The 27,823-nt window shown below is 39.5% G+C and overlaps 3 protein-coding genes across 3 annotated transcripts in view; 1 reads left to right on the top strand and 2 right to left on the bottom strand.

The window, feature by feature from the left end:
* Positions 1 to 686: 686 nt before the first annotated feature.
* Positions 687 to 9,571, top strand: LOC122993867 (alpha/beta hydrolase domain-containing protein 17A-like). The gene is made up of 6 exons (XM_044368306.1): positions 687 to 889; positions 1,689 to 1,774; positions 2,626 to 3,116; positions 3,433 to 3,627; positions 4,951 to 5,130; positions 6,363 to 9,571. The coding sequence occupies exons 3-6, from the start codon at positions 2,629 to 2,631 to the stop codon at positions 6,586 to 6,588; spliced, it is 1,089 nt and encodes a 362-aa protein (XP_044224241.1). The 5' UTR covers positions 687 to 889; positions 1,689 to 1,774; positions 2,626 to 2,628; the 3' UTR covers positions 6,589 to 9,571.
* Positions 9,572 to 9,656: 85 nt separating this feature from the next.
* On the bottom strand, positions 9,657 to 17,616 carry LOC122993866 (GRAM domain-containing protein 2B-like). Its single transcript, XM_044368305.1, has 13 exons — positions 17,383 to 17,616; positions 16,473 to 16,604; positions 16,312 to 16,369; positions 16,016 to 16,088; positions 15,540 to 15,643; positions 15,061 to 15,150; positions 14,166 to 14,237; positions 14,011 to 14,073; positions 13,770 to 13,869; positions 13,576 to 13,632; positions 13,362 to 13,461; positions 12,433 to 12,543; positions 9,657 to 11,286 (listed from the first exon to the last, which is right to left on the bottom strand). Exons 1-13 carry the CDS (start codon positions 17,454 to 17,456, stop codon positions 11,271 to 11,273), a joined length of 1,050 nt encoding a protein of 349 aa, XP_044224240.1. The 5' UTR covers positions 17,457 to 17,616; the 3' UTR covers positions 9,657 to 11,270.
* Positions 17,617 to 22,022: 4,406 nt separating this feature from the next.
* The window catches only part of LOC122993694 (receptor-type tyrosine-protein phosphatase S-like), a 67,449-nt gene continuing 61,648 nt past the window's right edge, over positions 22,023 to 27,823 (bottom strand). The window contains exons 31-36 of the mRNA XM_044368067.1: positions 27,398 to 27,576; positions 26,895 to 27,021; positions 26,655 to 26,780; positions 25,665 to 25,819; positions 25,377 to 25,512; positions 22,023 to 24,698 (exon numbers count right to left, since the gene is read on the bottom strand). Coding sequence (XP_044224002.1) covers positions 24,630 to 24,698; positions 25,377 to 25,512; positions 25,665 to 25,819; positions 26,655 to 26,780; positions 26,895 to 27,021; positions 27,398 to 27,576 — 792 coding nt within the window. The 3' untranslated portion in view covers positions 22,023 to 24,629. The remainder of the gene's footprint in view (positions 24,699 to 25,376; positions 25,513 to 25,664; positions 25,820 to 26,654; positions 26,781 to 26,894; positions 27,022 to 27,397; positions 27,577 to 27,823) is intronic.

The following is a 27,823-nucleotide window of genomic DNA, read 5'->3' as shown; positions in this document are numbered from 1 at the left end:
GAATCTGTCCTTTTTTCTTTTCTTTTTCTTTCTTTTTAAATCTTGCTGTTGTGAATATTTGGACAAGTGTGTTGTTTGTGTACTCTTTTATGACAGAATAAGAATTAGGTTTATTGCCAAGTAGGTTTGCACATGCAAGGAATTTGCCTCGGTGTTGTGGTGCATAACAGAGAAAATATACACAAAATTAAGTTGTCATAAATAATATGAAAAAGAAATTTATAATAAAACATATTTAAAATATATTCTAAGTGAGAAGAGCTGCAGTGTGCAATTAATAATAATAATAATATTCATAATAATAGTGCAAGTTGCATTAGTGTAACTGGCCAAATTAGATCTAAAATCACAGATGTGCAAGAAGATTATGAGATCTACGTTAATATAATGTGTACTGTCCATGGATGAATCCAATCTAAGCAAATTAATTTATATATTAAACATTTACCAGAAAATCCTATTTTAGCTACTGAAACTATTATTTATGGTTACAAAAATCCCTGTGAGGCTGAACTTCATCAAGGGAGTAAAAAACCTATGAGGCACAAACACTTAAATTGTTTAACTCAGTGTATAACTATGTATAGATAAACAACCCCACTATCTTTGTAATCATATAAATGTAATGATGATCATAAATTACAGCCTGGCACAATGCAATAAAGTTTTGAGAGAGGACTACGTTCTTACGTCACTTCCGGATTTAATCGGACAGTAGTAGAAAAAAAATCTGGTAGCCATAAATTTCAGCTTGCTAGCCACCAACAGCTGTCAGTACAGTTGAGGAAAACCATCCATGTCAAGACACAAAGAAGATTTTCGAAGTCTTGTGCTGCTTCTGTGTACATATAGGGGCACACCAGCCTGTCTGCCAACATACTGTGAATCGGTAAGTAGCTAGCTTTGAGGCTAGCGAGCTAGCGAGCCGATAGCTGGTTGCTTTGCTAACGATAAGTGATGATATTTATACTGTTTGCTGGGATCAACCTGCACAGCGACTGGTGTTCACTTACAGAAGTGATATGTTGCTTATCTCTTTGACTCGGTATACTATGTGTAAAAACTGCTATTTAACGACACTGGCTAACGTAGAGGTTAGCATCGTTGATAACCATGAAGCCTTGTTAGCATGTCAGTCTCTCCTGTCGCTGTCTGTGCTGAGGGGGTGTTTTAATTGAATTAGTCACTAATGTCTCTGATCACGTCAGTGCATCTTTATCACTTTATTAAGGGAGTGATATTTTAGCAACCTTTGTATATGTCTTAATCTATATAACTTTTTGTCTTATTACATGTATGTTGGTTACAAGAGCTGTAAAATTATGACAATTACAAATAATGTTTCAAACCCTTGAAATCAAACCGTGTTGTGTCTTATCTTTGAATCAAATTATCTCTTCCTCATAACTGTGATGTCAGGTTTCTGTTGATCTTTTTGCCAGTGTCAGTGTAATTTTGCACAGCTCCAAATACCACTTTTACTGAATGGTAGCTTGGGTCCCTTTTTTTATATTCATTATTTGTCACTTCATGTCAGTACATAGCAGCTTTAGAAAGAGCCGAACTAAAAGAACAGACCAACAGGTGCTCATGCCTCTGTGACCGTATGTTGCCATTTACAGTATGTTGCCTCATGCTGTCATTTTAATGTGTGTTCACATTAAAATCACATTTCTTCTTTTATCAAGATCCAACTGGCTCAGTGACTAGACCAGAGGACCTTGGCACCATTGTGTGCCAGTTCATTTGAGGACCCAAGGACTTCAGAATCCAGGTACATTCATAGCAGGACATCTGTGAAGGATTTCCCCCAGGAAATTGCTGTTTATCTCTACTTTTCCAAACTTGTAAAAACTCCTGACTTTACAACATACTCCTCTGATTAATTACTGCGAAGCAAATCTCAGATGGAATCAATCTATCAGTCACCTGCTGAGCTGAACCCGCAAAGCTTGTAGCGACTCATCTTGTTGTCAATGCAGGTACAAGATGACAGTTTAAACATCTGCCTCATTCATTAAATATGTGGCCTTTGCTGTGTGATGTAGTACCACTGCTTGTTTTCCCTGAAGCTTAAAGGATAAGGCTGTTGTTTTTCTACATTTTTCTTATTGTCAACAAATCTCATGTGCAGAGCCAAACAAACAACAAACTGATCCTATTTGTGTGTGTATCCAAAGTCTGATATATCGTATTCCTCTGTTGTTGTCCAAAAATTATGAGCCACACCATTGCACTGGGTGATATATTGCCTCGCCACGAAGGCTACAGTTACGGTAATTTGTTTGAAAACGTCTCCAATGAATAATAACAGCAATCAAATTTTGAGTCTTAGGAGAGTCTCCTTGTATGACAGATGCCACTGCACATGCGTAGGAACGTGGTTCTGTTTACAGGGCTTTGATAGCTTGTTGTGCTACATATCACAACCTCTTACCTTTGTGCTAGACTGTAAATTTCTCAAAGAATTTCAGTACAAAGTCAAGAGGTTGTGAAATGTCGCCCAACAAGCCAGGGAAGCACTGTAGAGGTGAGATGAAAGTCTTTGCTTCTGCATGCTGTTCTTATTCTGTTTTTCTGCCATCTAATTAAACCATCTGTTTTTGTTTTGTTTTTTTCTACCAGAAGATGAACGGTCTGTCCATACGAGAGCTATGCTGCCTGTTCTGCTGCCCCCCTTGCCCTAGCCGCATTGCAGCCAAACTGGCTTTCCTCCCTCCAGAGCCCACCTATGCCCTTCTCCCTGACCCAGATCCAGGTTCTGGAGCTGGAGCTGCATCTGGGTCCGGCTCAGGGGCTGCCCTGCCTTCTCTTGGAGCTCCAGGACTGCGTTCCCGGCTGGGTGCTGGTAGTGGAGGTGACAGAGGAGGCGGAGGCGGAGGTGGTGGTGGTGGAGGCGGCGGTGGCGGCGGCGGTGGAGGAGGAGGTGGCGGCGGGGGCGGCGGCAGCAGTGGCAGCAGCAGTGTAAGCGAGGGCAGGTGGAAGCTGCATCTCACAGAGAGAGCAGAGTTCCAGTATTCGCAGAGAGAGCTGGATGTGACTGATGTTTTCCTGACAAGGTCTAACCGAGGGAACAGGGTTGGATGCATGTACATTCGCTGTGCCCCCAATGCCAGGTGAGTCACACGCCACCCACTGAGCACCTTGACGCAGGGTGTGATCCATGTGCCTGTACACATGTGATCTATGTGCCTGTACACATAGATCACATCCTTGTATGTCTGTGTTCTTGTTCTTCAAATGGGAAGTAGTTTGTTTACAACACTTTTCAAAGCAAATTTATGAAGCGAACATATTTTTCTCAGTCATACAATTATATCTCATGTTTTTCCATCCACATGGGGCTTCCCAGTTCAGCAGTGTCTCTGCTTAGCGTCAGCCTGCAGCCTAACTTCCTTCTTCTTTCTTCCTCCTTCCTCCTTTGTCTCTCAGGTTCACAGTGTTGTTTTCCCATGGTAATGCAGTAGACCTGGGCCAGATGAGCAGCTTCTACATCGGCTTAGGGACACGCATCAACTGCAACATCTTCTCTTACGATTACTCAGGCTACGGTGTTAGCACTGGCAAGCCGTCTGAGAAGAACCTTTACGCTGACATTGATGCTGCTTGGCATGCCTTGCGCTCTCGGTAAGCAGGCACAAACTGTCCATTCCCATCCACGCAGGATCTGAATTTAACAGCCAACAAGCACCAAATGCCAGTAAAAGTGTCTTTGGTAGATATTAAATCAGAAAGAGTCACTTACATCACTGGCCAATAACTTTTTTTATGAAAATAACATTTGGTTGACTCAGTGTTATACAAACATCCCTGCTGACGACAGTACTCTCTCTGACCATTAGCCAGTCAAATCAAAGCTAAACAATGGCTCTTTATCAAACAGGCTGTTGATTGGCTGTCACATGCTGTGCTCTCCCTGAAGCTGTACCATCTAAAATTCTGAGAACTATTCCTCTTGTTTGTCTGCTGCCAGTATAGTTAATGAGCCTGTTGTTAGTCTTACGGCCAATCCACATAGAAAGCGTTTTTAGAAGCGTTTTTGAAGTCCGTGACTTGCATGTCTCACGGAACAGATACGCTTCCATTTTATCAAATGTATCAATCCACACTGAATGTGTGATTCAGATTGATTGATCAAGTCTGCCTATAACCTTGCCTGTTTCACTACAGGCAGATAAAATCATTGAATCAATAAATATAAACACTGTCAATTTTTTTTTTTCTTGTAGAGCCAACATGAAAACTATTATGGTTCCATAAATTTCTGCTGTTATTCAGCCTGGAGAAGAGAGTTTGTCTGGCTGCTGTCCTCTCAGCTCCTCAAGAGCTGCTGTTGACGGACAGCTGCCTCTGTGGACAGAGACGTCCAAACGCAGATTGGAGTCGGTGTGGATCGAACAGACAGAACGCGCTTATTTGCTACTCATGTCTTGCTTTCTATGTGGATTTCCAGTTACACTTTTTATACTCATAATACTCTAAACTAATCATTTTTGTTTTCAACCAGCAAACTCATAACAATTATGTTATGAGTCAAAAATGACTAGTTAACTCTCACTGTTGCTAATTCTGTACTGAAAGTGGAAAATTGGAAAAGTAAATAGGAAGGGTAATTTACTGTATTGCTTTCAAAAATATATATTAATATGGCTGACAATATTTATTATTGACTTGATATTTCTTGGCAATCATCATATTAGCCCATCATACTCTATTTGCTTATCACTTTCTCTTTCAAACTGTGTGCATTACTAACTATGAAACATGGGCAGTTGTTCCTTTGTGATAGACTGGCAAGCTAACTGAACCATGTTAATCAGGATATGGAAATTTACACACTCATATGCTGCCATAAGTGAAGTTCCTTTTGCACTTCACACACTTGCATAATTAAAGCGGTTCCTGTTCATTTTTTAAAAATCTTGATGTGTGTGTGTGTGTGTGTCTCAGGTACGGCATCAGCCCCGAGAATATCATCCTTTACGGACAGAGCATCGGCACAGTCCCCACAGTGGACTTGGCATCACGGTTTGAGTGCGCTGCTGTGGTCCTGCACTCTCCTCTCACTTCTGGCATGAGAGTGGCTTTCCCGGACACCAAGAAAACATACTGCTTTGATGCCTTCCCTAAGTAAGTTTTCTCCTTGAGACATGGAACTTTTTGTAAGTTTTAAGTGATGTTCCGCTCAAAGTCAACGTTTTAATATGAAATATTTATTATACCTTTACTGCACAAACATCATACAGACTGTAAAAATCGGAGGAACCGACTCTTTAAAAAGATGACAGTGATCTGTTAAGGATAAGCAAGAAATGAAATCGTATAAAAAAAAGATTCATGATCATCAAATTTATGACATTTTCTCCAGTTAAGTAACCCAGTTTATCTTGTTACTGATGCATCCATGCGTGGGTGTAAACTGAAGTGTTGAGAAACAAATCCAGCATGTAACTCCATGGAACAGATTGGCCATAATGTAAACAAAAAAAGACTTATTTTCCAAGAACATCATATTGATATCAATAATACAATAATACGTGATATCAATCAGAATTATGTCACAAAATGTATTCATGTCTTGCTGGCTGATATAGAATAATTACAATCAGATAAACATGAGTGATATGAAATTGGTGTGTTGTTGTTTTGGCATTATTGATACATTTTTTTGACATTACCAAGGCTCAGAATGTCCCCTAGAGCATGTATACTTGGACTCACATGCAAAGTGATGGCAGCTGTAAATAGCCTGAGAAAAAAACCCCAAAACAATATATGACTTGTTTGAATGACACATTTAGTGACTATGCTGTAAGTCTATAAATGCACAAAGTAAGAAACCAGCAAAAACACCATATGGATTCAAAGGGTTAAAAAAAAAAAAAGGCTATGTTAGACCACCGTGAGCAACATTGGAAATCAATGAGCAGGACTACTTTACGACAGTACAGCAGTTTACAGGATTTTTGCTGCAATGTGGTGACGCAACTTGAATTGTCAGGTTTTTAATTCACTGGATTGGCTTAAACATTCTTTCACATCTGGTTCTTTTATCTATAAATGGTCTCCCAGTTGAGGAAACCACAAATCGTTTACAGCTGCCTATCAAGCCTACAGTGTTTGATACTCACAGACAGATGTTTGGTGGAATATCACTTGAATGTATCTCAGACATGGTAATTAAAATACACATGGTCATTATTTTGTCATTATTGGTCAATACTGATCGATAGCTCAATCCTGACATCTGTTTGTGTGTTTACTGGCCAGCTGTGTAACAACCAGAGCTGCAGCCAATGAGAGAACTGAACTTTATCAAATCTTTCCTGGTTCACTAATTGCTTCCATCATTTGTTTCCCAGCATAGAGAAGGTGTCAAAGATCCCGTCTCCGGTGCTGATCATCCACGGTACAGAGGACGAGGTGATCGACTTCTCTCATGGCCTCGCCCTGTTCGAACGCTGTCCCAAGGCCGTGGAGCCCCTCTGGGTGGAGGGAGCTGGTCACAACGATATTGAGCTTTACAGTCAGTACCTGGAGAGGCTACGGCGCTTCATCAACCAGGACCTGGCTGCACAGCATGCCTGAGAAACAAACAACGGCCTCTCTGTGTTTGTACAAATGAGATCGCGTGTGTGCATGTGTGTGTGAGAAAGAGGGTGTTGGCATGTTTGTGAAGTGTGAGTGAGAACTAGACCTAAAAAGGTCACATGTCACATCTGTGTGTCTTTGGAACAGCACACCTTTTACGTTACTTTTCAAATAATGTCCTGTTTTAAAGCTGAGAACAGTTTTTAATATATCATTATCTATATCCATCTGTACGGTGGAGTGTGGTGAAACGCTACAACCAAGAACCGACATGAAACGACTTCACTGATGCGTTTTGTGTGTACGTGTGTATTAAAAAGTAACAAGAATGTGCTTTGTGTAAAAAAAACAAACAAACAAACAAAAAAAAAAGGCACACAGGTGTCATGTCTAAGTGTGACTTGTTGATGAATGTGTGCGGTTATGGATGAAAGTGGTGAGTGTATATTCATATCTCCATGGACCTGTGACACCTTAATAACGTGTGCACATGTTTGTTTGTGTGTATGTGAGTGAGTGTATGAGCGAGGCAGTGCTGAAAGAAATGAAGGACATCCTGATGACTTGGACAGCTGCAAACTAAGGAGGCTTATAGAGACTTATCAATATTGATGGTTTTTTTTTTTTTTTTTTTTTTTTGCGTGTGTATGTATGAAGAATACCTCCACGGTTTGACCAACTCTCTTCAGTGGACAAACACTGGTCAAACTTGTGACCCTCCCCTTCCCCCTCCACTACCTGTTTACCTGTTAATGGACATCCATCTGACTGCCAGGGGATTTCCCAAGTTGTTGTCCAGCTAACACTAAACTACCCTCTGTGTGGTTTGGAGGTCCATTTCCTTTCCTTTGGTGTCAGTTAAAGTGGATATGCGAAGACTAGTCTGGAATACTGTTGTAGCTCATATGGCTGTTGGGTGTCTCCCACTTTCCCTCATTTTTGAATCTGAAAAGATCACAGGATGGCCAGCTTCCACTTTTTCCCCCCCTGGCTGTGCTGTAACTTTTTGCCTTTTTACTGTTCACAGAATTGCAGCAGCAACTTACGAGGAATGACTTTGATTTCCTTGTATTGTTTTTTTTCCCCACTCAGTCCAACAGAGATGGCTGGAACATTTAGTGTGGCTGAAATGGAAACAGGTTCTTGGGAGCCACACTGAGGATATCTCTGTTTATGTGGATATTTTTAGGCATTAATCAATTGCAGAAGTGCAGGATTGTTGAGTCGTTTTCATGTCAGATTGTTTGGTTCTAAGCAGAAGGCGGTAGTTCTTAAGTATTTGCTGTTGTTTAATGTTAAAGGGTTGGACTTGTACTTGCCTGGTAACAGCAGGAATAAGTCAGATTAAGTGTGAAGTGCAGTTTGAGATCTGTGAATATGTTGTAGTCTCTTCTGGTGAACAGACCCATGGGGAGCTTGATGCTTTCGTTGGATTTGGAGTCTTTTAAAGAAAAGGGAGCGGCTCAGTTTCACCAAACAGATGAGGATTATGTCCATTTTGTTCAGAATAATCGTGCTTCATCAGAATCTTTTCTCTGTAATGCTGATAAACTTCTAGTCTTGTAGCACAGTTTGTTTTCCAAGTCTTGTTCCAGTAGCACTCATCACCCAGGTTAGACGGCCTCCTGTTCATATTCACCCTCAGCACATTTTTTTTTTTTTTTTTTAAATGTTTTTGTCTCGATGTAATTAGTCAGAATGTGTTAGTTGTAGTGTAGGGCCATGGATCATTTGTTTCAGAACCATGACTAACAATGTGATCTAGACGGGGTGCCAGGACGGGACATCATGCCTACTAGCTCTGTTTAACCTCTGTGGCCCTAATGTACGGGAGCTCTCTTATGGGTGGCAGCACGCTTTATGTCTGACACAAGCCATATTTGAGCCTCTCACTGTTGGTGTGGTGCAGGTTCCACCACACACACCTTTTGCACATCATCACACACATACACACACACACACACACTTTGAAACACAACATACACATACATACACACATAACACATGTACTGTAGAACACAGTATATTTACACATTTATATATATCAGATCAAGCATGACAAAAGCAGGTCTTAAGTTCAGCACTATTGTACAAAGCATCCAAAGTGTAATAAGGGTATAAAATGTAAGTTTGTGTGTCTTCATTATTATTGACTGTCTTCAACAGGCCAGCATTAAGGATATTAGCATCCCGTTCTGAAACAGTACTAAGAGGAACTGTGTGTAGACCTAGGAAAAAGTACACAAACTGGTTTTATGGTTGCAGGCTAGCACCACATCACCTTGCGATCTCGTCCAGTTCATTCAGATCTACACAAAGTGTCTGCTGCACAGGAGACCCATCAGGTTCAGTGATAGTAGCTGCGTTTTGTTAAAGGGAACATGTACTGAACTAGCACTGGTCTGATTACTCCATTTTTGGGAGTACAAGTGGGTCTTAGTAAGCGGTGGGAATGTTACCCGACACCACTCGCTTCCTGTCATCGTTTCAAACAGGGAATCTCTCCATTCTCATCCTGTGCTTTGTGTCTCGGATATTTAAATAATGGAAATTTGTTACCATCTTGAACCAGGGATCTGAGCTGTCAAAAGAATTAGAGAGAATTATCGCCTCTCTCCGAAAACAGATGAAGGCCTCAGTTTTTTTTTTTCCTGGACAGGTCGTGTTATCAGGGAAACCACTGGATCCACCTCTCATGGGGTTTGGTTAAAGAAACGGGGCGTAAACTTGCTGTTTTATTGATGCACCACTATGGTATATTGTATCCTCTGGCCCTGAATGTTTATCGATGGGGGTGGGGGGATTGAACATTGAAAACTGTATGCATGTCTATTGTGTTTTGCAGAGCAAGTGATGGGGTGGGACATTATCTCTATTATGTATTCTATGTGAGGGTAAAGCTGAAGTCATGGCATTGGAACATTGAAGCGCTTTTAAAAAAAACAAAAAAAAAAACGGGACGTATATTTGAATTTTTTTATTGCTGATACTAACTGATGTATTGTTATGAGTTTTGTGCTAGAGTTTGAGCGGGGCAGTGTTGAGTGGGTGGGTGGGTGGGGGGCTACACAATATTAGTGGGCTGTTTATATGGTTACTGTACTTACCTATTCTATTCTTTGTATTATGATTTGTAATTTTATGTTGCTTTTTTTGAACTGAGAATATGATGTAATGAAATTAATACATGGGACTGAATCTTGACCTTTTTATGGACAACAAAATAATAAAAGATCACTTATGTACAAAAACAAGAAACTGATAATATTGATTTTTAAACAATCATTGTATTTTTGTAAGGTGCATAAGTTAATAAGATTGTGCACAAGATCTGGTAGTCAGTGATACAAAAACATATGTTTTTATGTACATAAATTAAACAGTTAGCATCTGGTTGAAACATGAGTCTCTAAGATTGGGTTTTGGATGATAATAACATGAAAGATCCTTTAAAGTCTCTCCTCCAAGATTGGCTGGAATCAAAGCAGTTAATATTCAGGGTTCATACAGGCATGGAAAACCTGGAGAAGTCATGGAATTTGGAAACGTCATTTTCCAAAAAAAGAAAAATAATACAAGACAAAAAAGGTTTCAGAACAGTCTCGGAAAATAGTGTCAGATATTTTAATGAATTGATGAAGATCGGTTTTAAACATGACCTACAGTAATTTTTTAAAATCCATGCAGTGGTAGAACAGACACGATCAGTAAAGTATCATGTCAAGTATTTTGATGCCACACACTGTATAATACATGCTTTTTAGGTATACAGTACACAGAATTCACAGATGACATGTCATGAAAATTGGTTTAAAGTTATGGAAATCCTTTGTTCAAAATTTGAAAATGAACCCTGAATGTAACAAATTCCCCAATATTTATTTAAGTACTATTTGTATTTTGAAGAAGGTTTAGTGCCTGAATTTATTGAAGTGCAAGTGAACCAAGTCCTGCCATGGTGCCTCATCAGTGGAGTTTAATGGGAGTGACTGCCCTCTGCTGGCTGACTACTGTCACTAACAGTCTCGTTACTAGATCCCAGCAGTTCATTTCCACAGTTTGGACTCTCAAATTCATAACACACAAATTATTCAAAATCAGGAAATAACAAAGTGCTTCCTTTATCTTCTTGCTGAGATTGACTCCAGTGTGTTTCATTGTTGCGGGTTGTGTCTGATCCAACAAAACGATGGCCGCAAGACTCCCAGCAACCTCTGCTAGCTGAGCTCAGCTGTTCACTGGCCAGGAAATGCACATGACTCCAGCAGGCTGCCTCCATATGGCTCAGTGCAGGGGAGCCTTCCTTCAGTTTTTGATCTGTCAGCAGAGAATTAGTGTAGACTACTTACAGAAATATTGTCCTTGCGCCTCTCTGCCAACAAAGTCAGTCATCCATGTAGTTCACCACGTGTGGCCAGGTTCAAACATCCCAAAAGCATCTTATTGCTGACCTGCATCCTGTAGAACATGGCACTAACACGGGAGTATAATTTATACTGTGAGGGGATAGGAATTTTCCTTGAAAGATGTACTGCACTATATGTCAAATGGAGTCTCAGTGCTAAGATGCTTTTGAGAGACTGTCTAGATCTGTGGATCAGAGTGCAGCAGGATCTTAATTGAGAGGCACACTGCATGAGTTCCTGGAAGGATTTGTTTGTCGCAGTCTCCGCCACCGGCTACGTTTCTTGATAACTACAAAAGAGGAAAAAACAATATGAGTTAAACACAGTGGTGGAGGAAGTACTCAGATCCAAAAGCAATGTTACAATTATAAAATATACAAGTAAAAGTCCTGCATTCAAAATTGCAGTATATTTAGTAAAAGTAATATCAACAAAATGTGCTTATAGTGTCAAAAGTAAAAGTATTCATTAGGTAGACTGACTCAAGGTCAGATTGTTATTTGAGGTGGAGTTAAAGGATAGGTTCACAATTTCTCAGCCCGGAGCCAAAATGAACAATGAAATAGTTTTTTTCTTGCTGTAATCATTCCTCCTGTTCATACTGGACATAAACAGATCTTTTCCTTATATGCTTTCAATGTAAGTGATGAGGGACAAAATCCACAGTCCTCCTTCTGTGCAAAAATGTATTTAAAAGTTTATCTGGAGCTAATATGAAGCTTCAGCCATCCAAATGAGTCAAATCAAGTAGATATCTTTCAAAGTTAGTTGTTTCAGTGCCTAATTCCCCCTTTTTGTTATTATATTTCCATCACAGCTCAACAGGTAAACACTGTCCAGGGAAACACAAAGAGGGAGTTTATACTAAGAAAACTCTGGAAGGTATAAGTTTGGTTTGGTTTGACTAACTTATACAGTTCACTTACATTGAAAGCATATAAGGAAGAGATCTGTTTATGTCCAGTATGAACAGGAGGGATGTTTACAGAGACAAAAACCTATTTCAGTGTTCATAAGGGCACCTGACTGTTGTTTTAAGACAGACTTGAGAAATTGTGAACCTGTTAACTACTTATATACTACAGGGTAGTTTAACCTATAACAATTGGAGCAATTGGAACAGAAGTGGCACTGTTGTAAAAATGGGTGCCCAGCATAATCATGAACATGCAGAATTATTATAATCAAACTTCCTGGTGGGTGTGACTTTGGTGGAATGTGATCAGTTATCTTTTGTCCACATTGCTGTCGTGAACCAGTAGAACTACTCTGTTCATGTCTTATCTCATCTGCAAGTAATGGTTTTAAAAGTCTACAAAACCGGTTTGAGCCATCTCACCCTTTCTCCCGCCTGTCCCCAACTGACTTCCTTCTATGCCTTGATAGTTTTTCCTCTTGACAGGCTTTCTTTTTCTACGTGTATGTGTGTACTCACTCTCTGTGCTGTAAGGACATCTCAGTCAGGGCTCCCAAAGAGTTCAGCTGCTCCTCCAGTGCGATGATCTTCAGCCCAATGTACCCAGACACCAACAGGAGCAACACCATTCTACAAACACACAGTATTGTCCTGAATGCAATTATACATATAATCTGACACTGTCACTCACAAGGTGAAAGTGCATTGTTTAGAAAGAATTAAGTTTCAGAATCACTCTAAAATGGGTAGGTACATACCGTACAGTGCTAACAATAACATATCAGTAAATTATATCAACATGAAGCCTGAGTGAACATTGTGATAACATTTATATAACCGAGTTCAAGCACATCTTGAGGATTAGATCATTTTCCTTTCCTCCAAGCCAATCCAGAAAGACAACATACCAAAATGTCCTACATGAGATGTGCAAAAAAATCTCCACAAAGCAGTTTTTACAGCCTATTATTACTCCCAAAAAGTCCTCATGGTCTGTTTTAACATGCGTCTAAATTCCTATTAGGTCTTATTGGAACCTTTTTTATGTTAACATATTTCCAAAACAGTATTGGTAAAATGCTGTGTGTCAAGCAGCATAGAGACAGATAGTGGTGGAAGAAGCTTTCAGATTCTTAATTAGTAATACCACAATCTAAAATCAGGAAATCCTGAATCCAAAATCTTATTTAAATAAAAGTACAGAGGTTGTATCAGCTAAATATACTTAAAGTATCAAATGTAACACTACTCATTCTGCACCAAAATGACCCCTGCAAGTCTTTATATGGTAGTACTGCATTATTATTACTGATGCATTCCCGGTAGTTAATTTTACATTTAAAATGAGACTTTATATTACATTGAGTACCTCAAAATTGTACTTGAGTAAATGTACTTAGTTACATTAAACCACTGCCGATGGAGCATTCGCTGTGAGAAATACTCACAGTATCACGTAGATGTGGAAGAGGACACTGAGATTGCTCGTTCCTTGGAGAGAGAAGAACGGTGCAACCCTCTCAAGTATCCCCCAAATCCATGATACACCTGATTGAGAGAAAAAGCCCTTTATTTTATAATGACACTTCCCCCTGTGTGTTATGGTTAACTCAAGTAGATATTAAGCGTACGTGTCTGTTTATTGCGAGCCCTTACACATACCACTGTTGTCTTCATCTGTTGAGCTGCTTAGACGAGTGGAATCGCATCTTGTGGGAGCTGAAAAGACGCAAATATATTCAGTTTTTGTTACATTTGGTGGTACTGCTAAGATATTTCAGTTCAGCAAGAAAGATCTCAGTATTGCACTTTTCTATGTTTCTTTTCTTATGCTGTTTTTACGGAATTTCTCTCACCTTCGCTGGACAGCTGTGGAAAATTGTTGTCAAGCTCAATGCTGTTCTGTCTGCTCAGATTTCGATCTCCACTGTCCTCCAAACTGGAATAACTGGAGAGCTGTAGATTACACAAGGACAGGGATGCTGAAGGTTCAATTCTTTGTCATCATTCATTGCATTATACACGTCATGTTCACTCATCTATAACAAGAACGTTGCAATTCCTGCTTTGTTTGAGGATGATGAACAGCAAACCTACCACATCGTGATCAGCTTCATTCTCTCCAGAAGAGGCACGAGGGCTGCTGTTGGCACTCTCCTCCTGTGTAAGAGAGGGACATGACTGAAAAATTCTTTAAGAAATGATGTCTGTACTGCACATGCTCACAGATTAGCAGAGCACCTACGCTGTACCTGTGTGTGTGAGCGGAGACTTTCGAGGACTTTGTAACACATCTCTCGGTTCCTCAAAGACACAAATGAGTACTGAGAGAGAAAAAGGAGGAAAGAAGAAGGAGAAAAGGTTAATCCTTGGAACAAAAGAAACAGTGTTCAAGGAAGTTAATTTGAAATCTTGGCTGTCAGTTTCACTTCTTTCCTGTTATTGATTAGGCTGAATTAATGGTTGTTATTATTAACTGATTTATTAACTTATAAATACTTTACTACTTCTACTATTTCTATGACTACTACTAATAATACATATACAAAGCAACACAGAGCAATAATAACACAAGAAAAATATCATAAATGCACATTATCATTCATATTTGATCCCTCTTTAAAAACTATTTCAGTCTGAGCTTAAAATGATGCCATTAAGGATCTATTTTGAGTTCTGTGGGTAAGGAGTTCAACAACAGAGAAAAACATCTGTTGAAAGGAGGTTTTATGATTACTATTCCCAATAGATATATGTCATGTTACGGAGACACAAACCCTTGAGAGGTTTCAGTATGTCACTTTGCACCTCAGGAGCCGCATTATGCAGATATTCATAAATACGTTTAAAAATAGCTAATTCGGTGAGATGATCAAAGCTTTTTTTGAGAACTTGACAATGATGAGATTTTACTTTTTTTTTCGCAATCCAGCAATCCTTTAATTGCATGATTATACTGTATTACCTGTCATAGCTGTCAAATCATAAAATTTGTCTCAGAGGGCTTTATGGTTTGTACAACATATGACAAAAAGTGCTCTACAAAGGGAAGCAAAATTACAGAACAAAGACAATAAAGGACAACAAATTGAGTGTTTGGTAAAAGTTTAACGCACTAAAATATATTTTGAAAGTGTGTAGTCTGACCTTCTCTCCATCAACAGTTTGTATTGACAACATGGACAAGGCCGAGTTTTGTTTCTTCACATCCTGGACGCTGGACATGGGGATCACCACCTACAGTTTTTGAGAAAATACTTTTGTTACTGTCACAGCTTTAAAGAGGACATTACAGTCACATTACAGTCATATTACAGTCATATTGCAAGTGGTCCAATAATTTTCAATATAACCTGAAACACACATGACTAAGGTAAAGAACAAGCTTGCGCTATTCTCTCTATTCCCATGATAGGTAATGTTAACATTGACTACACCTTAACAACGTTTGGGGCATGTGAGTGCAAAAAGCTGTTTTATCAATGTTACCTGAAATTTAAAACATATTTAAATAGCCTGAATTGTGATTGTAATATTCAAAGTGACACTGCTGTTGCGACATTTCAGTGTTAAATTATTTCCCCAGTGCAGATTAAGCTTCAGTGTAGTGCAACTGACAGTGTTACCTTGGTGTCTTTGAGCAGCACAGATGAGTAGAAACATGCATAGTTCTCTGAAACAAAGAGTTTTCCGTGATACAGCACCTCCTTCTGCAAGGCACAGGTGAAAGCTACAATGGAGACGCACACACACACACACACACACACACACACACACACACACACACACACACACACACACACACACACACACACACACACACACACACACACAGTGTAACAAGTGGCAAGTATTATAGAAAAAAAGCCCTTCAGTGTCACCTAGACAACAGTGGCATGCCTGCTGAATCATTTACTAAAGTGTTTCAGCTCCTTATTCACTGCGGACCGTTTGGCAAACAAAGTAGCAGGCAGCACTTAATCAGACAGCAGAGGCCAGCAAAAACATTAGTGGCAAACGGTAAAAAGGACACAGTGTGACGTGATCTCCATAATCAATATCAACGAATAAGTAACAGACTCTCAAACTCAGCTCAACTCACTATGTGTCAGGTTCTCCCCTTCAGGAATCTCTTGAAACAGTTTGTGGAAAGTTTTATTGTACTTCAGGAAGCTCTGTGGGACAAAAATATGTAAACGTTTATTTGATTTGATACACAACTGTGTGACATATAGTATCTTGGATTTTTTTGAATACACAAGAAGCAAGTTTGGTGTTTGCCATCTGAATTAAAAGATTGTGATTGTACCTGTGCTGCAAAGCTAAGAAAATGTGATAAAATATGTGCTGTATGTCACAGGGAACAGTAGGGAGCAGGATGATGCAAATCAGACTTACATTACTTGTAATGAGCCCATCTGTTCGGTCGAGGTTTTCCTCTGCTATGGTCTGCTCCCTGGAGACACAAAAAGAGGTCAAATGCTAACAAAGATAAGGATTTGATCAGGACTACGCCTGGGCACAAGTTTAAATTTTCAATTGTTGAAAGCAGAGTCTACCTGAGGGACATGTTAGTGTTGATGCTTTGATTTAGCTCCTGGATCTCCAGTCGGGCATCATCAAGATTAGATTTCTTACTGAACTTGATGTTGCTGCTTCTGCGAGTGCTGAGGACTCCAGCTCCTTCCAGACTGCAGGAGAGAGTCCCGAGAGAGCAAGAGATAAATGTCAGACTGATCAACACTTATGAGTCCGCTTTTAAAAAACACACACAGGTGGGACAGAAATAGAACAATATTAAGTAAAGAAATCTTACAAATACTTAATGTACTTTCTCCCCGGTGGGAACAAGATTTCAATGTTCAGAAAGTGGATCAAAACATCTCCTGGTTGCTGATGGTAAACACTTCATTATCTTCATTTTCATTGTTCTCATCGGGTGAAGTCTTATTTCTCACAGAGATGAATGTAGACCATTCACAGACGCACAGGATTTGTTACATAAAGCATCAACAAGGCAATCTTTTTATCTGTCAGCAGCACTGTTGACTGAAGAGTAAATAAGTAAAAAAGGAGTGAATATGCTACTGCTATTTGTTTGTGCATGAAATCGAATATCTATCAGTTTGAATAGTTCCTTTATGTGAAAGCAGATGTTAACTAGCTCCAGAGTCCTTGAGAAACCTCTCTGAATATCGACTGTATTGACTCTCTCCCTTTGTTTGGGCTACCTGTCAGCCTGTTAGACCTGTGGTTAGTCTGCAGTCTCTGGGCAACAGCATCAGATCTCTGGAGGACGGTTTCACTTTTGTAAACCACCAGCCACAAACACTGGTGACATAACAACAATATACTGCACACCTGATGCTAAGATGACTCGTTTACACTAGTTTGTGAGACTGATATCTGTCTAATCTCAACTAAATATGACAAAGGATCCTGAAGGAGGAAACACAGAAAAGTACTCACACAGAGCTGTCCAGTGAGAATCTCCTGTTCTTCAGACTCATCATGGAAAACAAACACTTCCAGCTTAAACACATACACACACCTTCATATGTGGAGTGCAAGACACTCTCTTTAGTTCTCTCACGTTTGGAAACTCATTGAAACAGCTTGTGCGTGATTCTTTGGTTTCCTTTCCAGTGAAAAACTCTGAAGTAGGAGGCTGGTAAGAAACAAAGGTGAGGACTACCTCCTTATAGGACTGGCTTGTTAAATCAGCCAATAGGCTATGAGAGGCGGGGGTGTTCACTCAAACTAAACCAATCAGTGAAGGCAGGTGTAAAAGCCATAGGCCACAGCACAGCTTCGTATCCTCATGGCAACAGTTGCTATGGGTGGCAATACATACCCTGACCCTTTGACACGTACACGCTCATGCACACACACATACAGTGTCCCACAGGTATGCAGTGACAGCAGTCATGTGTTTGGGCTATGACAGTCACAGTATGTCTCCTGCCTTGCAACCTGCCCAGCCTGCACAGATAGACATCGGATAATGACTGATGGCCTGCCGCACAGATACATGACATGACAACTTTTAAAAATACATAAATCTTTCAATGTCATTACCTAAGTAAAAAAAAAAACCAGCAGACATAAAATGAACCTAGTTCCAAAAATCCACAAACATTACATCACAAATGTAGTATTTCTTTTGCTTAAGACATTAAAAAATTCATAAAATGCAGTATATTCATGCATGACATCACTTGAACTAAGAACCCTTGGCACATCAATCAGTGAAAGCAGTGTTACTTATAGCTTTGCTGATAAATAGGTTGGCTTCATTTTTACACTTACTGCACATGTATGTGCACAGCGGTGTACATGTAGTGATACAATAGAAAAATGCAGCAGATATTTCAGCAAATACTGTTGGATTTGGTGGTTGGACACAAGCTATTGTTATTTTCTCTTGATCAGGTTGTCTTAGAGATATGTAAAACTGTATTCTACAGTACAGCAAAAGGCCTTTTTAACAGATTTTGATGTGTCACAGTAGGAAAAGCACAGGTGTTAATAATTGAATTAATGATGGCCGAATTCCATTTCGCTTCTATGGTCTCGGGATCCCGGTATTGTGTGTGCTGGCTCATCGTCACACTTCTTCACAGCAGACATTTTGGCTTGTAGCAGCAGGAGACGCACAGATGTAAATTATAAAATGAGTGATGGCTGCATTCTATTAATTCCAGTGAGCCATGTCAGTGAGTGAGTAGGCACAGTTGTAGGACCTTGGATCTGGCTCACATGCATGGAATGCAACTGTCATTAATTATTATCAGTTACATCTGTGCTTTTTCTGCTTTGACGAGTCAAAATGTCTGCCGTGAAAAAGGCCAACAGGAAATATATATTAGAAGTCAGTAATACCTAATCTCATAATTTTGTTCTTTGAATCCAATAAAAGGCCAGTTTATATGATATTTGACTGTATTTACTATTAACCATGGTTCACTTGCAAATGTCCAGTCACTGCATGCATATGTTGACTAGTATTACACAGTACAAAAGCTCCGTAATACCAGAGATTATTCAGAGATTGCTTTCGTTTTGAAGTATGAAAGCCTCTCAGGTTGGCACGGTTTTTTGTTGTTTTTTTTTGTCTAGTAGCCCTTCCTGCCAAACCACAGGCGATCACATGAGTGCACCATGTCATTCCAGCTGTTGGCTTGTCTCCTCTCACCCTCACCTTTCCTTCACCTCTACCTCATATGCAGCTCTGACCGCTGCGGTAACCTTTGTTCATCTATTCTAGTTTGATGAAATTATGTAGGAACATGTGAATAATTAATGTTGTCTGTTGGTGAATAAGTAATAGTAGTAATTTGAATGTTGGTACGTTCCACGATAATAATAGTTTTAATTCAAATATCGTGCCAGGTGTGTGGCACTAGTATACGTTGTGTTTGAAATATGATTTACAGTACATTTGCAATCTAAGTGAAAAGCAGAAATTTTAGCTATGAAGTTCAACAATTCAGAACAATATGTATAAACATTTCTATAATAAGGCTATTTATAATCTACATTTAAAGGCACCAGTGCTGTTTAAAAACTTATTATTATTATTCATATTTGATCACTTTATATTCAAAATGTGTGTTTGAGGCTTGTGTATGAGAGACATCAGAGAAGATAAGTGAGAAAATTCTCGGTTCCCTTTTTTTAAGGTTCTCACACTTGATGCTCAGTGTCAGCAGTTTGTAAGAGTTTGTAAGATGTAAACTTGTAACCTTACACTTTTGACTGCTCATAATTTTAATACTTGGCATAATTATTGTCAATTCTCCTATGTTGCTGTTTAAAAAAATGAATATAGATCAGTTCATCTTCATATGATGCACCTACTGTGTAGCATATCCACACTGATGTCAGCATTTTTCAAATAAACATGATCTACTGTGCTTAGTGAGTGTTTGTTTGGAGCAATAGCAGTTCAGCGTCACATTCACCTTTGTGACTTGTCATTGTGTGTGGTCTGAATTGTCACATCTTGAGGCTATTACTTTACTGAGGGAAAACACCTACCACTAAATCTTCTTTCTTTCTATAGGTGCAGTAGTAGCAGCTAATTTCATAACAAACGACTGTTCAAGGTGTAAAGTTACCGGGCCTGCCCCAACAAATCTAAACAAGGATTTTTGTTAATTAGAGTCATGGCAGCATGCATGAATTGTCCTGTGACGGACAGAACAATACGTTCCTCATATCTTGTTTTTCTTCCCTTTCTTTTTTCTCGTATTACTTGAAAGCAGAATATGTTGTAAAAATGAAACATTGGCTGTGTGAGAGATTTCCAGGAAGTGGTAGGTTCGAGGGATAGACAGTCACAATCAGTCCTTAGCGATAAGGAACATGTAGTTACTGTAGAACAGAAGAACATGTTCCTATCAGCAGACAGATCAAAGCTGGAAACAATGGGGATTGTGTTGCTCTATATGAACTTTACACATATAAGAGACTCGGCTGCATCTTGCATGTGATACTAAAAAGTCAAAACAAGTGTAGAGCTACGCTGAGATAAGATGTGTGAGTTTCATTATTAGTGAATTACAGCTGATTATATCACCTTTCCCCAGGCCTTGTGCATGGGTGTGTTCACCACTGTACTGAAAACACACACTATCACTGATGCAAGGGAGCAACATTCCTGATGTCTTCATCTCCAAATCACGAGTGTAGTTCTCTAAAGAATATCACTGATGCAAAGACAGGATAGAGAAACAGAAAATACTGTTCATATGAGGACAAAGTGTTCTTAACACAAAGTCCACTTATTAGCTTTTTCTGAAGCTTTCAACTACATTGAGTAAAAAAGTTCCTAGAAAAAGCTGTAAGCAGTGGTGGAAGAAGTATTCAGGTCATTTACTTAAGTGAAAGTAACAATACCACACAATATACAGTACATTTTCTATTACGAGTTAAAGTTCCTCAGTCAGTTTTACTTAAATAATACTACAGAAGTTTTGGCAACGAAATGTACATCTATCAGAGGTAAAAGTGCTTATTATTCACTCTGGCACTTTTATGTTTTTAATGTTATCACTGATGCCTTAACATGTAAGTGATACTTTTAACTGATCATTCTAACTGCTGTCTATTTTGCATGTAAAATCATAATATGAAAAGTAAAGTGACTCTTGTTGTTAAATAAATGTAGTGGAGTAAAAATTATACTTCCCTCTGAAATGTAGCAAAATAGAGGTATAAAGTAGCATCAAATGAAAATACTCAAATAAAGTACAAGTACCTCGAAATTGTACTTTAGGATCCCCTCCAGACATGTTTTAAGACATAAAAATAGTTGAATAATTAATATATATTGAATGGTTTAAATTCTTTGAATATGCAAATATTTTAAGTTTCAAATGTTTTACTACTGGACAGAAGATGTCTACTGCTTCACTTCACAAGTTTATTGTCAGTGTGTATCCACTGGAGGCTTCATGTTTCACCTAAGTTGGATACTGGACCATGATTGGTTCCAAAAAAGTTGTAATGTCACAAACCATGCTCGCAGGTACACGTCTTAAAGTCAAATTTAAGATGAAACTTTGCCCCTTTGGCAGATGAATGTGGAAACAGCCTTCTGGTGTCAAACTCTGCACAGTAAAGGTCAAACATCCAAGTCAAGTAACAATAAGCAAAACACATTTTTGAGTGGAGGGAGACTTTATGTACAGTATTGGAGTAAATGTACTCACTTACTTTCCAATAAGTGGACCTTGAGTTACAATTGTTTTTATTTTTAGGTCAAGAATTATATTAATAATGATGCATCTTGTATGTGTCATGTGCTTCTGTCCTGTGTTCAGGCTACAGTGTAGCATTAATGCAGTTAGCCAGCAGAACTGAATATAACAAAACACTGTAGCTCCAAACCAGATGAAACAACCCTAACCCTTATCCTTTGTTTTCAGAAAAGTAAGTTCAATCAAACTTCCAAAAACAATTTTTAGGTGTTATTTTGCATGCATTGCATTTTAGTAAAAGCCAGGTATGGCGACAAGAGTGCAATTCAGTTACTTTGGTCCCACCTAGTGGACGAGGAGTGAATAACGCAAAAGGACAAAAACCCACAGGAACCGAGCAGCTCATTGTGCTGTATATCCAATCATCCTGCTTTTAATACAAAGTCAAGATACAATATCTACATCCATGGTTTGAAAGGAAAGAACAGGTACATAAGTGAGGGGAATGGCGTCATCAGAGCTGGCCCTCAACACATTTCATAGTATGTTTCATGTGTGTGTCTTTAATATTTCTCTTGACACAATAATCATTAGAAATCGAAGGAATAACATATTTTCATATATGTCACACGTTGTCAAGACTTCTGGACCACACATAAATTTCATATCAGAATAATTTCAGATTTAAACAATAACCTTTGAGGGTGAGTAAAGTGTGTAGCTGGGCAATTCTTGCCCACTCTCTTTCAAAAATACACTTGCTACCATGTGCTATAGCAAACTAAATATCAACAGCTTGTAAGAGGTTTTCGCCAACAAGACTGCTCTATACATCTAATTTCTCTGATGCCCTTGAACCTATCATGGCGGTGGTGGATCATACCTCTGTTGCTATGATCACACACCACTGCTGTTGCTATGGAGGTTGAATAGGAGGGAGGGCATCACTGTAAACTTAAACTAGGTCTGCCGCTAATACATCTCTAGCTAACTAGTTGGACATCAGTAATCAGTATCAAATAGTACCCTACACAGAGGGCATACTTTATAATTACAAAGCAAATAAAAAAAGCACCAAAACTGACCATTAAAAATAAAAAAAACAAACAGTGACAATATCATACTTTAACATTGGCTCGCCAAAGAAACAAGTAAACATCTTATTGGTTATAGTTGCTAGATATTCCAAATAAATAAATAAAAAGAAAAGTAAAAAGTAACAAAATAGAATAATAAATATATTTTAAAAATCATATGAAATAAATATGACAAAGTGAACGATAACAATAAGGCTTTTCTTGCGACAATAAGAACTACATCACATCCAATCCCACGTTATATCTTGTGCTCAGACGTATGTAACTGTACTGTATAGGACTCCAATGATAAGACTGTATGTACAAAATCGGTGAGATCTCGTCGAGATGTCTGACACGCTGTAACATCGCTGTGCTCTTCAATCACCACGTGGGACCAATTATGATTATATGTCAAATCAAGAAAGATATATATCGATATCGAGGGCTTGTGCAGTTTGGACTGGAGTCATCGGGAGAGGGGAAACATCAATCGGTTAAGTTGGGATGTTCTGTACAGAGTGATTTAGGAAGAGAGAATTTGAATGCAGTTTACTAGGAGGTGGGACAGTTGGGTGAGGGGAGAGGACTGCTGAAAGACTTATTATCTCGAGTGATTTAACTGCAAAGTGGTGCAATTCAAGTAGGTAAGCTTCAGAGGAAGAAGATGATCAGGGACAACTTTCATCCTCAGTTTAAGATACTGTATGACAATAAAAGTTTAGCACACAACGCATGAGCTTTCAAGCAGCATGTTGAAACATAAGAAATAAGTCAGCATAAGGCAAAGACATAATATAAACAGATTAATCATGTCCATGTCTGAAGAGAGCGGTTTTAAATTTGAGAGATAGAAATGGATTGTAGCTCAATTCTTTCTTTAGCATCTCTTTCAATAAGCCACCGCTGAACCGACACAATGGGACTGACATCAAGAGGAGCTGAGCTGGAGGGTGAACAAGGACTACAGCAAATAGCAAGCAAGCTTTGTTGAAATGAAGAATGCACTGGACTACAAATCTCAGCCCAGTTGAGGATACGATGGGCTCTAATCACTGTTCTGAGGCCAGCTGTTACTCAGTGCGGACACGATTTGGGAGTGTGAACTGATCCTTGGCCTGCGTGTTAAGAGTCTAGCCTCTAGTCTGATTTCGGTACTCATGTTATGCTGGATGACAGAGGGAGCCATCTCTCCTCATAGGCCACAAGTTCATGTTCACGCTGCTTGGTTTTCTCTTGGCACTGTGCGTCGGGTAAATGAGCTTCCACACGCTTCTCCAACAGTCCTCAGTGGTGTTGAGTCCGAGCTGTAGGTTTCTGCTGAGGCATAGCCTAGTCGTCAATAAACTATAATCAGAGCTACCTGTGGCAGCAGTAGACACCTTTGAAATAGACTCATGGACACATAGAAATGTTCACTTTTGCACTTTGTAACCCCTTAGTACACCAAACCAATAGATACAAAGTTGAGGATAAAAAGCCCATTTAGGGTGCAGCAGATATCCAGGCTCTTTGTGTTTTAGTTTTTTTTTTCTTTTTGTATTTTATACACATATAGTATCATAATTCCTGTTCAGAAGCCGTTTGTAATTCACTGGTTCATATTGGAGATAGCTGACCACAACACACATGTATTATACGTCCTTCACACTGGAACACTGAGGTAAGTATATGGATTACACATGGATAGTCTGCGTACACCCACCAGCTCTTCGGGGGGGAACTCCTGACGAGTGTGGGTGCTGTTAGACACAGAATTCTTGTCGCTGTTTTTGTTTTTTTGTCCTTGTTGGTGTAGAATTCGTCTTTGAATCACGTTCTTGGAAACAGGTTCAATGTTCACACGTTATTTCAGGCTATCTTTCTCTTGTTTCACTTGTTGGTTTGTTTGTGGACCTCCAAGCCAGAGAAATGGATGGATGGGATGTCTCTTCACTTACGTTGCATAGTGGTCAAAGCTACCCAGGTACTCGAGAGCAGCCTGGTAGCAGAACTGGTACTCATCCTGGGTGAGAGACACACAGGCCAAAGACATAGTTACAAAAATGAACTGTTGTTACAAACAGACGTGAACATATTGATCCAGCTGGCTCCTCACAACACCTATGCAGTCTCATTTCACAGCAGATATCAAAGTTATTGCAACAAACACGTAACTAAAACCCTTGCTTTATGTTGGTAATGCTGAGTTTTGTATTTGAAAATATAGCAGTATTTTCAAGTGTTTTCAGGTTTGCAAATTTGCAATTTCATATTTGCAAAGGTCAGTTTATATTTATGGACTTTAACACTCACAAAACATGTTTTTTATTTGTTGTTTTGACTCAACATTTGTGAAAATGTGGTGGGTTGGGTGTTTAAATGCACACAGTGTGTAATGCATAGCCAAACATATAAAAGTAAACATGGATGAACAAAATTACAGTCTAACAATCCGAAATCTTTCTTGAAATCTTTCTCTGACAATTCCTAAAACTACATGCCTTGGAAGTTTTAGTTGCTTCCTTCCCAATATTGGCCAATAATATTATGTTTGTTACTACAAGAGGTCTACTTTCTACATCAGTATAAGAAAAAAATCAGAGTGTAACACAGGTTAAGGTTTTATAGACATGCCCACTTAAAGGAAATCAAATAAAAAATGTCAACAGTAAAAATAATATTGATAAAAATATTGATGTACCTCAGTCTGCACCATGGCTGGTCTCTGCGTGCGCAGCATCTTGACAGTCTGGAAGATGTCCACCGCCCCTTCGTAACGCATCCTCTCCAGCACAATACTCAGAGTGATGAAGACACCTGTCCGCCCCACGCCAGCACTATGGACATAAAGATAAACTTTTAACAATGGTTTACAAAGTGTCAGATCTCCGACATCAATAAACTACATTCTGACCAGCCTGCTGCAGTAAATATGAAAACAAGAGTTCAATTAAAAGTCATTTTTAGTTAACAGGTATGAACTGCTTACCTGCAGTGAACGCTGATTGGTCCATCCTGGCCAAACTGCTCCTTGGTTTTGTGCACTTGGCCGATGAAATCGATGAAGCCCTCCCCGGATTTGGGCACGCCTTGCTCTGGCCAATCAGTGAACTGGAACTGACGAACCGTCCGTGATTGGCCATCCTGAAGGAGTGAGGAAATGATGAGAACACTGCCACATAAATATCTTCTGAAAACCTGCAAGCTGAGTTCATTTGAAATGTATTTGTTTCCATTTCAACACATATCAAGATGTTTATCCTTCAAAATGTGTTCGGTAGTTATTGTTTATGTGAGGTAATTATTCCAAAAAGACTATTAAAAGAGACTCTTCTTGCTGTATTGTCTGAGGAGTGAGACTCTGCCAGGCAATATTCTATTTTTTTTTAATTTTTTTTTTTACTTCTAATGATTACTGTTATCTGACCCTGGATCAGTGGCTGTAGTTAACTCCTAGCTGTAACGTCAGTACGTCTGCTATTGTCAGCCACTCAGTAGGCAATTACATCTTTTCTCTTCTGCTCAGCCTTTCTGACTCCCCTTTAATGGAGATCAATAGAGCATCTGTCAATGTGGCGTCTGCGCCTGACAGGCTTAACCGGAGTTATCTATGACTGGCACATATGTGCACCAGTGGACGTACACACACAGTCAGACACACACACACACACACACACACACACACACACACACACACACACACTATCAAGGTAATCTGGAGACAGTGTGGTTGAATAAGTAATCTAGGGCGGCTTGTCGATAGCACTAACCTGTTGTGCACACACTGACATGAAAAACACACACTAACTAACACACACTACAGGTCGATAGGACATGCTTTGCGCCACTGCCTTTTAACAGTGCTGATGGATTGGGAATAGAGCAGAAAAGTCAAGGAGTCTGATGTTACACTGCTGTCTGAATACAGCAAGACAATACAAGAGAACATGTCTTTAAACACACAGACGCCTGAACCCACCCTAGCATCCGTAACTTTGAACTCCCGCAGGATGTACTGGGGCATGTTGTACTCGGCCATTGGGTCCACCACAAAGTATTGATACCTGGCTGAGCGCTCAGCGGGCCAGTACTGGTGACACTTCTCCTGAGAGAGCAGCACAGAAAAACATATCGATGAAATTGTGTAGAGGGATGAAATGTTACAAGAGCTGTTGTTTGTAGCATTTTGTGTATGCGTGTATACAAAATGTGTTCACACCCGTCCCATTTCTCTCAGTTTAGTGAGCATGACCACAATAGTGGAGTTGTGTTCCCACAGCATCCTCCAGAAGTCCTCCGTGGTCTCAGCCAGTGGACCCTGGGTGGCAATGTAGCCTCTCTGCTGCCTAAACACACACACACAAACACACAGTATGAAACCATCTCCTCCCTTCATTTTCTTCTTCTCTCTCTGTCAGGCATCAGACTGAAAAGCGGGTCAGGCTTCAGGCAAGAGGAGGAACAGTCAAAACATGTGTGTACAACCACTCTGAATGCCTGAATCATCAGAAGCACTTCAGCGTCCGTCACTTCAGCGGGACCGAGGCGAATGCCGTGCAGCGAGACAAATAGTGGGAACATGTATACAGTAACGACAGATCTGACAAGACGTGACAGGCGGAAGCACTGTGGTGAAAACCTATCCGATCCAGTCACTCATCAAGCGATCATAAGAGGACGAGGGGGTCAGGTCGTATTAGCGTTTTCTTGAGGAAAACATACCTGTATCCATCTATGTAACTGGCGTTTATGTAGTCAGATCCCTCCAGGCCTCTGATTGGCTGGAGACAGACGCGTGTGGTTTCATAGGGCATGATGTTGACCAAGCGATTCTTGAATTTGTTGCAAGGCAGGTTGGCTGTGACAAACCGGGACGTGTGAGCTTTGGTGTTAGCCAGTCGCTGGATGGAGAGAGAAAATGTGCATGAGACTTTTAGCTATATTATCTCACAAATCAAAACTGATTTTATATGCTGGAGTGCAGGATAATGCAGGCTGATTTATCTGGTTGGTACAATAATACTGTATTTTATTCCACTGGTTTCCAACTTGTGGGTTGCAGAATAGATAGAAACAGGATGGGAAAAAAGAAAAATAATGAAAAAGGGGAAAAATCTGTTTAAATTCATTTTATTTTTTTAGTTTTTG

Source organism: Thunnus albacares, chromosome 12 (genome assembly GCF_914725855.1).
Source record: "Thunnus albacares chromosome 12, fThuAlb1.1, whole genome shotgun sequence".
Taxonomy (NCBI): domain Eukaryota; kingdom Metazoa; phylum Chordata; class Actinopteri; order Scombriformes; family Scombridae; genus Thunnus; species Thunnus albacares.
This window is presented reverse-complemented; position numbering and strand designations above follow the sequence as displayed.

Bases quoted from the DNA above. Each gene is read 5' to 3' on its own strand.
- LOC122993867 (XM_044368306.1), top strand. From the start codon at position 2,629: ATGAACGGTCTGTCCATACGAGAGCTATGCTGCCTGTTCTGCTGCCCC. The intron at 3,628-4,950 runs GTAAGCAGGCAC...TGTGTGTCTCAG, and splicing joins TGGCATGCCTTGCGCTCTCG to GTACGGCATCAGCCCCGAGA. The intron at 5,131-6,362 runs GTAAGTTTTCTC...TTTGTTTCCCAG, and splicing joins TGCTTTGATGCCTTCCCTAA to CATAGAGAAGGTGTCAAAGA.
- LOC122993866 (XM_044368305.1), bottom strand. From the start codon at position 17,456: ATGTGTTTAAGCTGGAAGTGTTTGTTTTCCATGATGAGTCTGAAGAAC. The intron at 16,089-16,311 runs GTAAGTCTGATT...TTTGTCCCACAG, and splicing joins ATGGGCTCATTACAAGTAAT to AGCTTCCTGAAGTACAATAA. The intron at 14,238-15,060 runs GTCAGACTACAC...TTTCTCTCTCAG, and splicing joins AAACTGTTGATGGAGAGAAG to TACTCATTTGTGTCTTTGAG.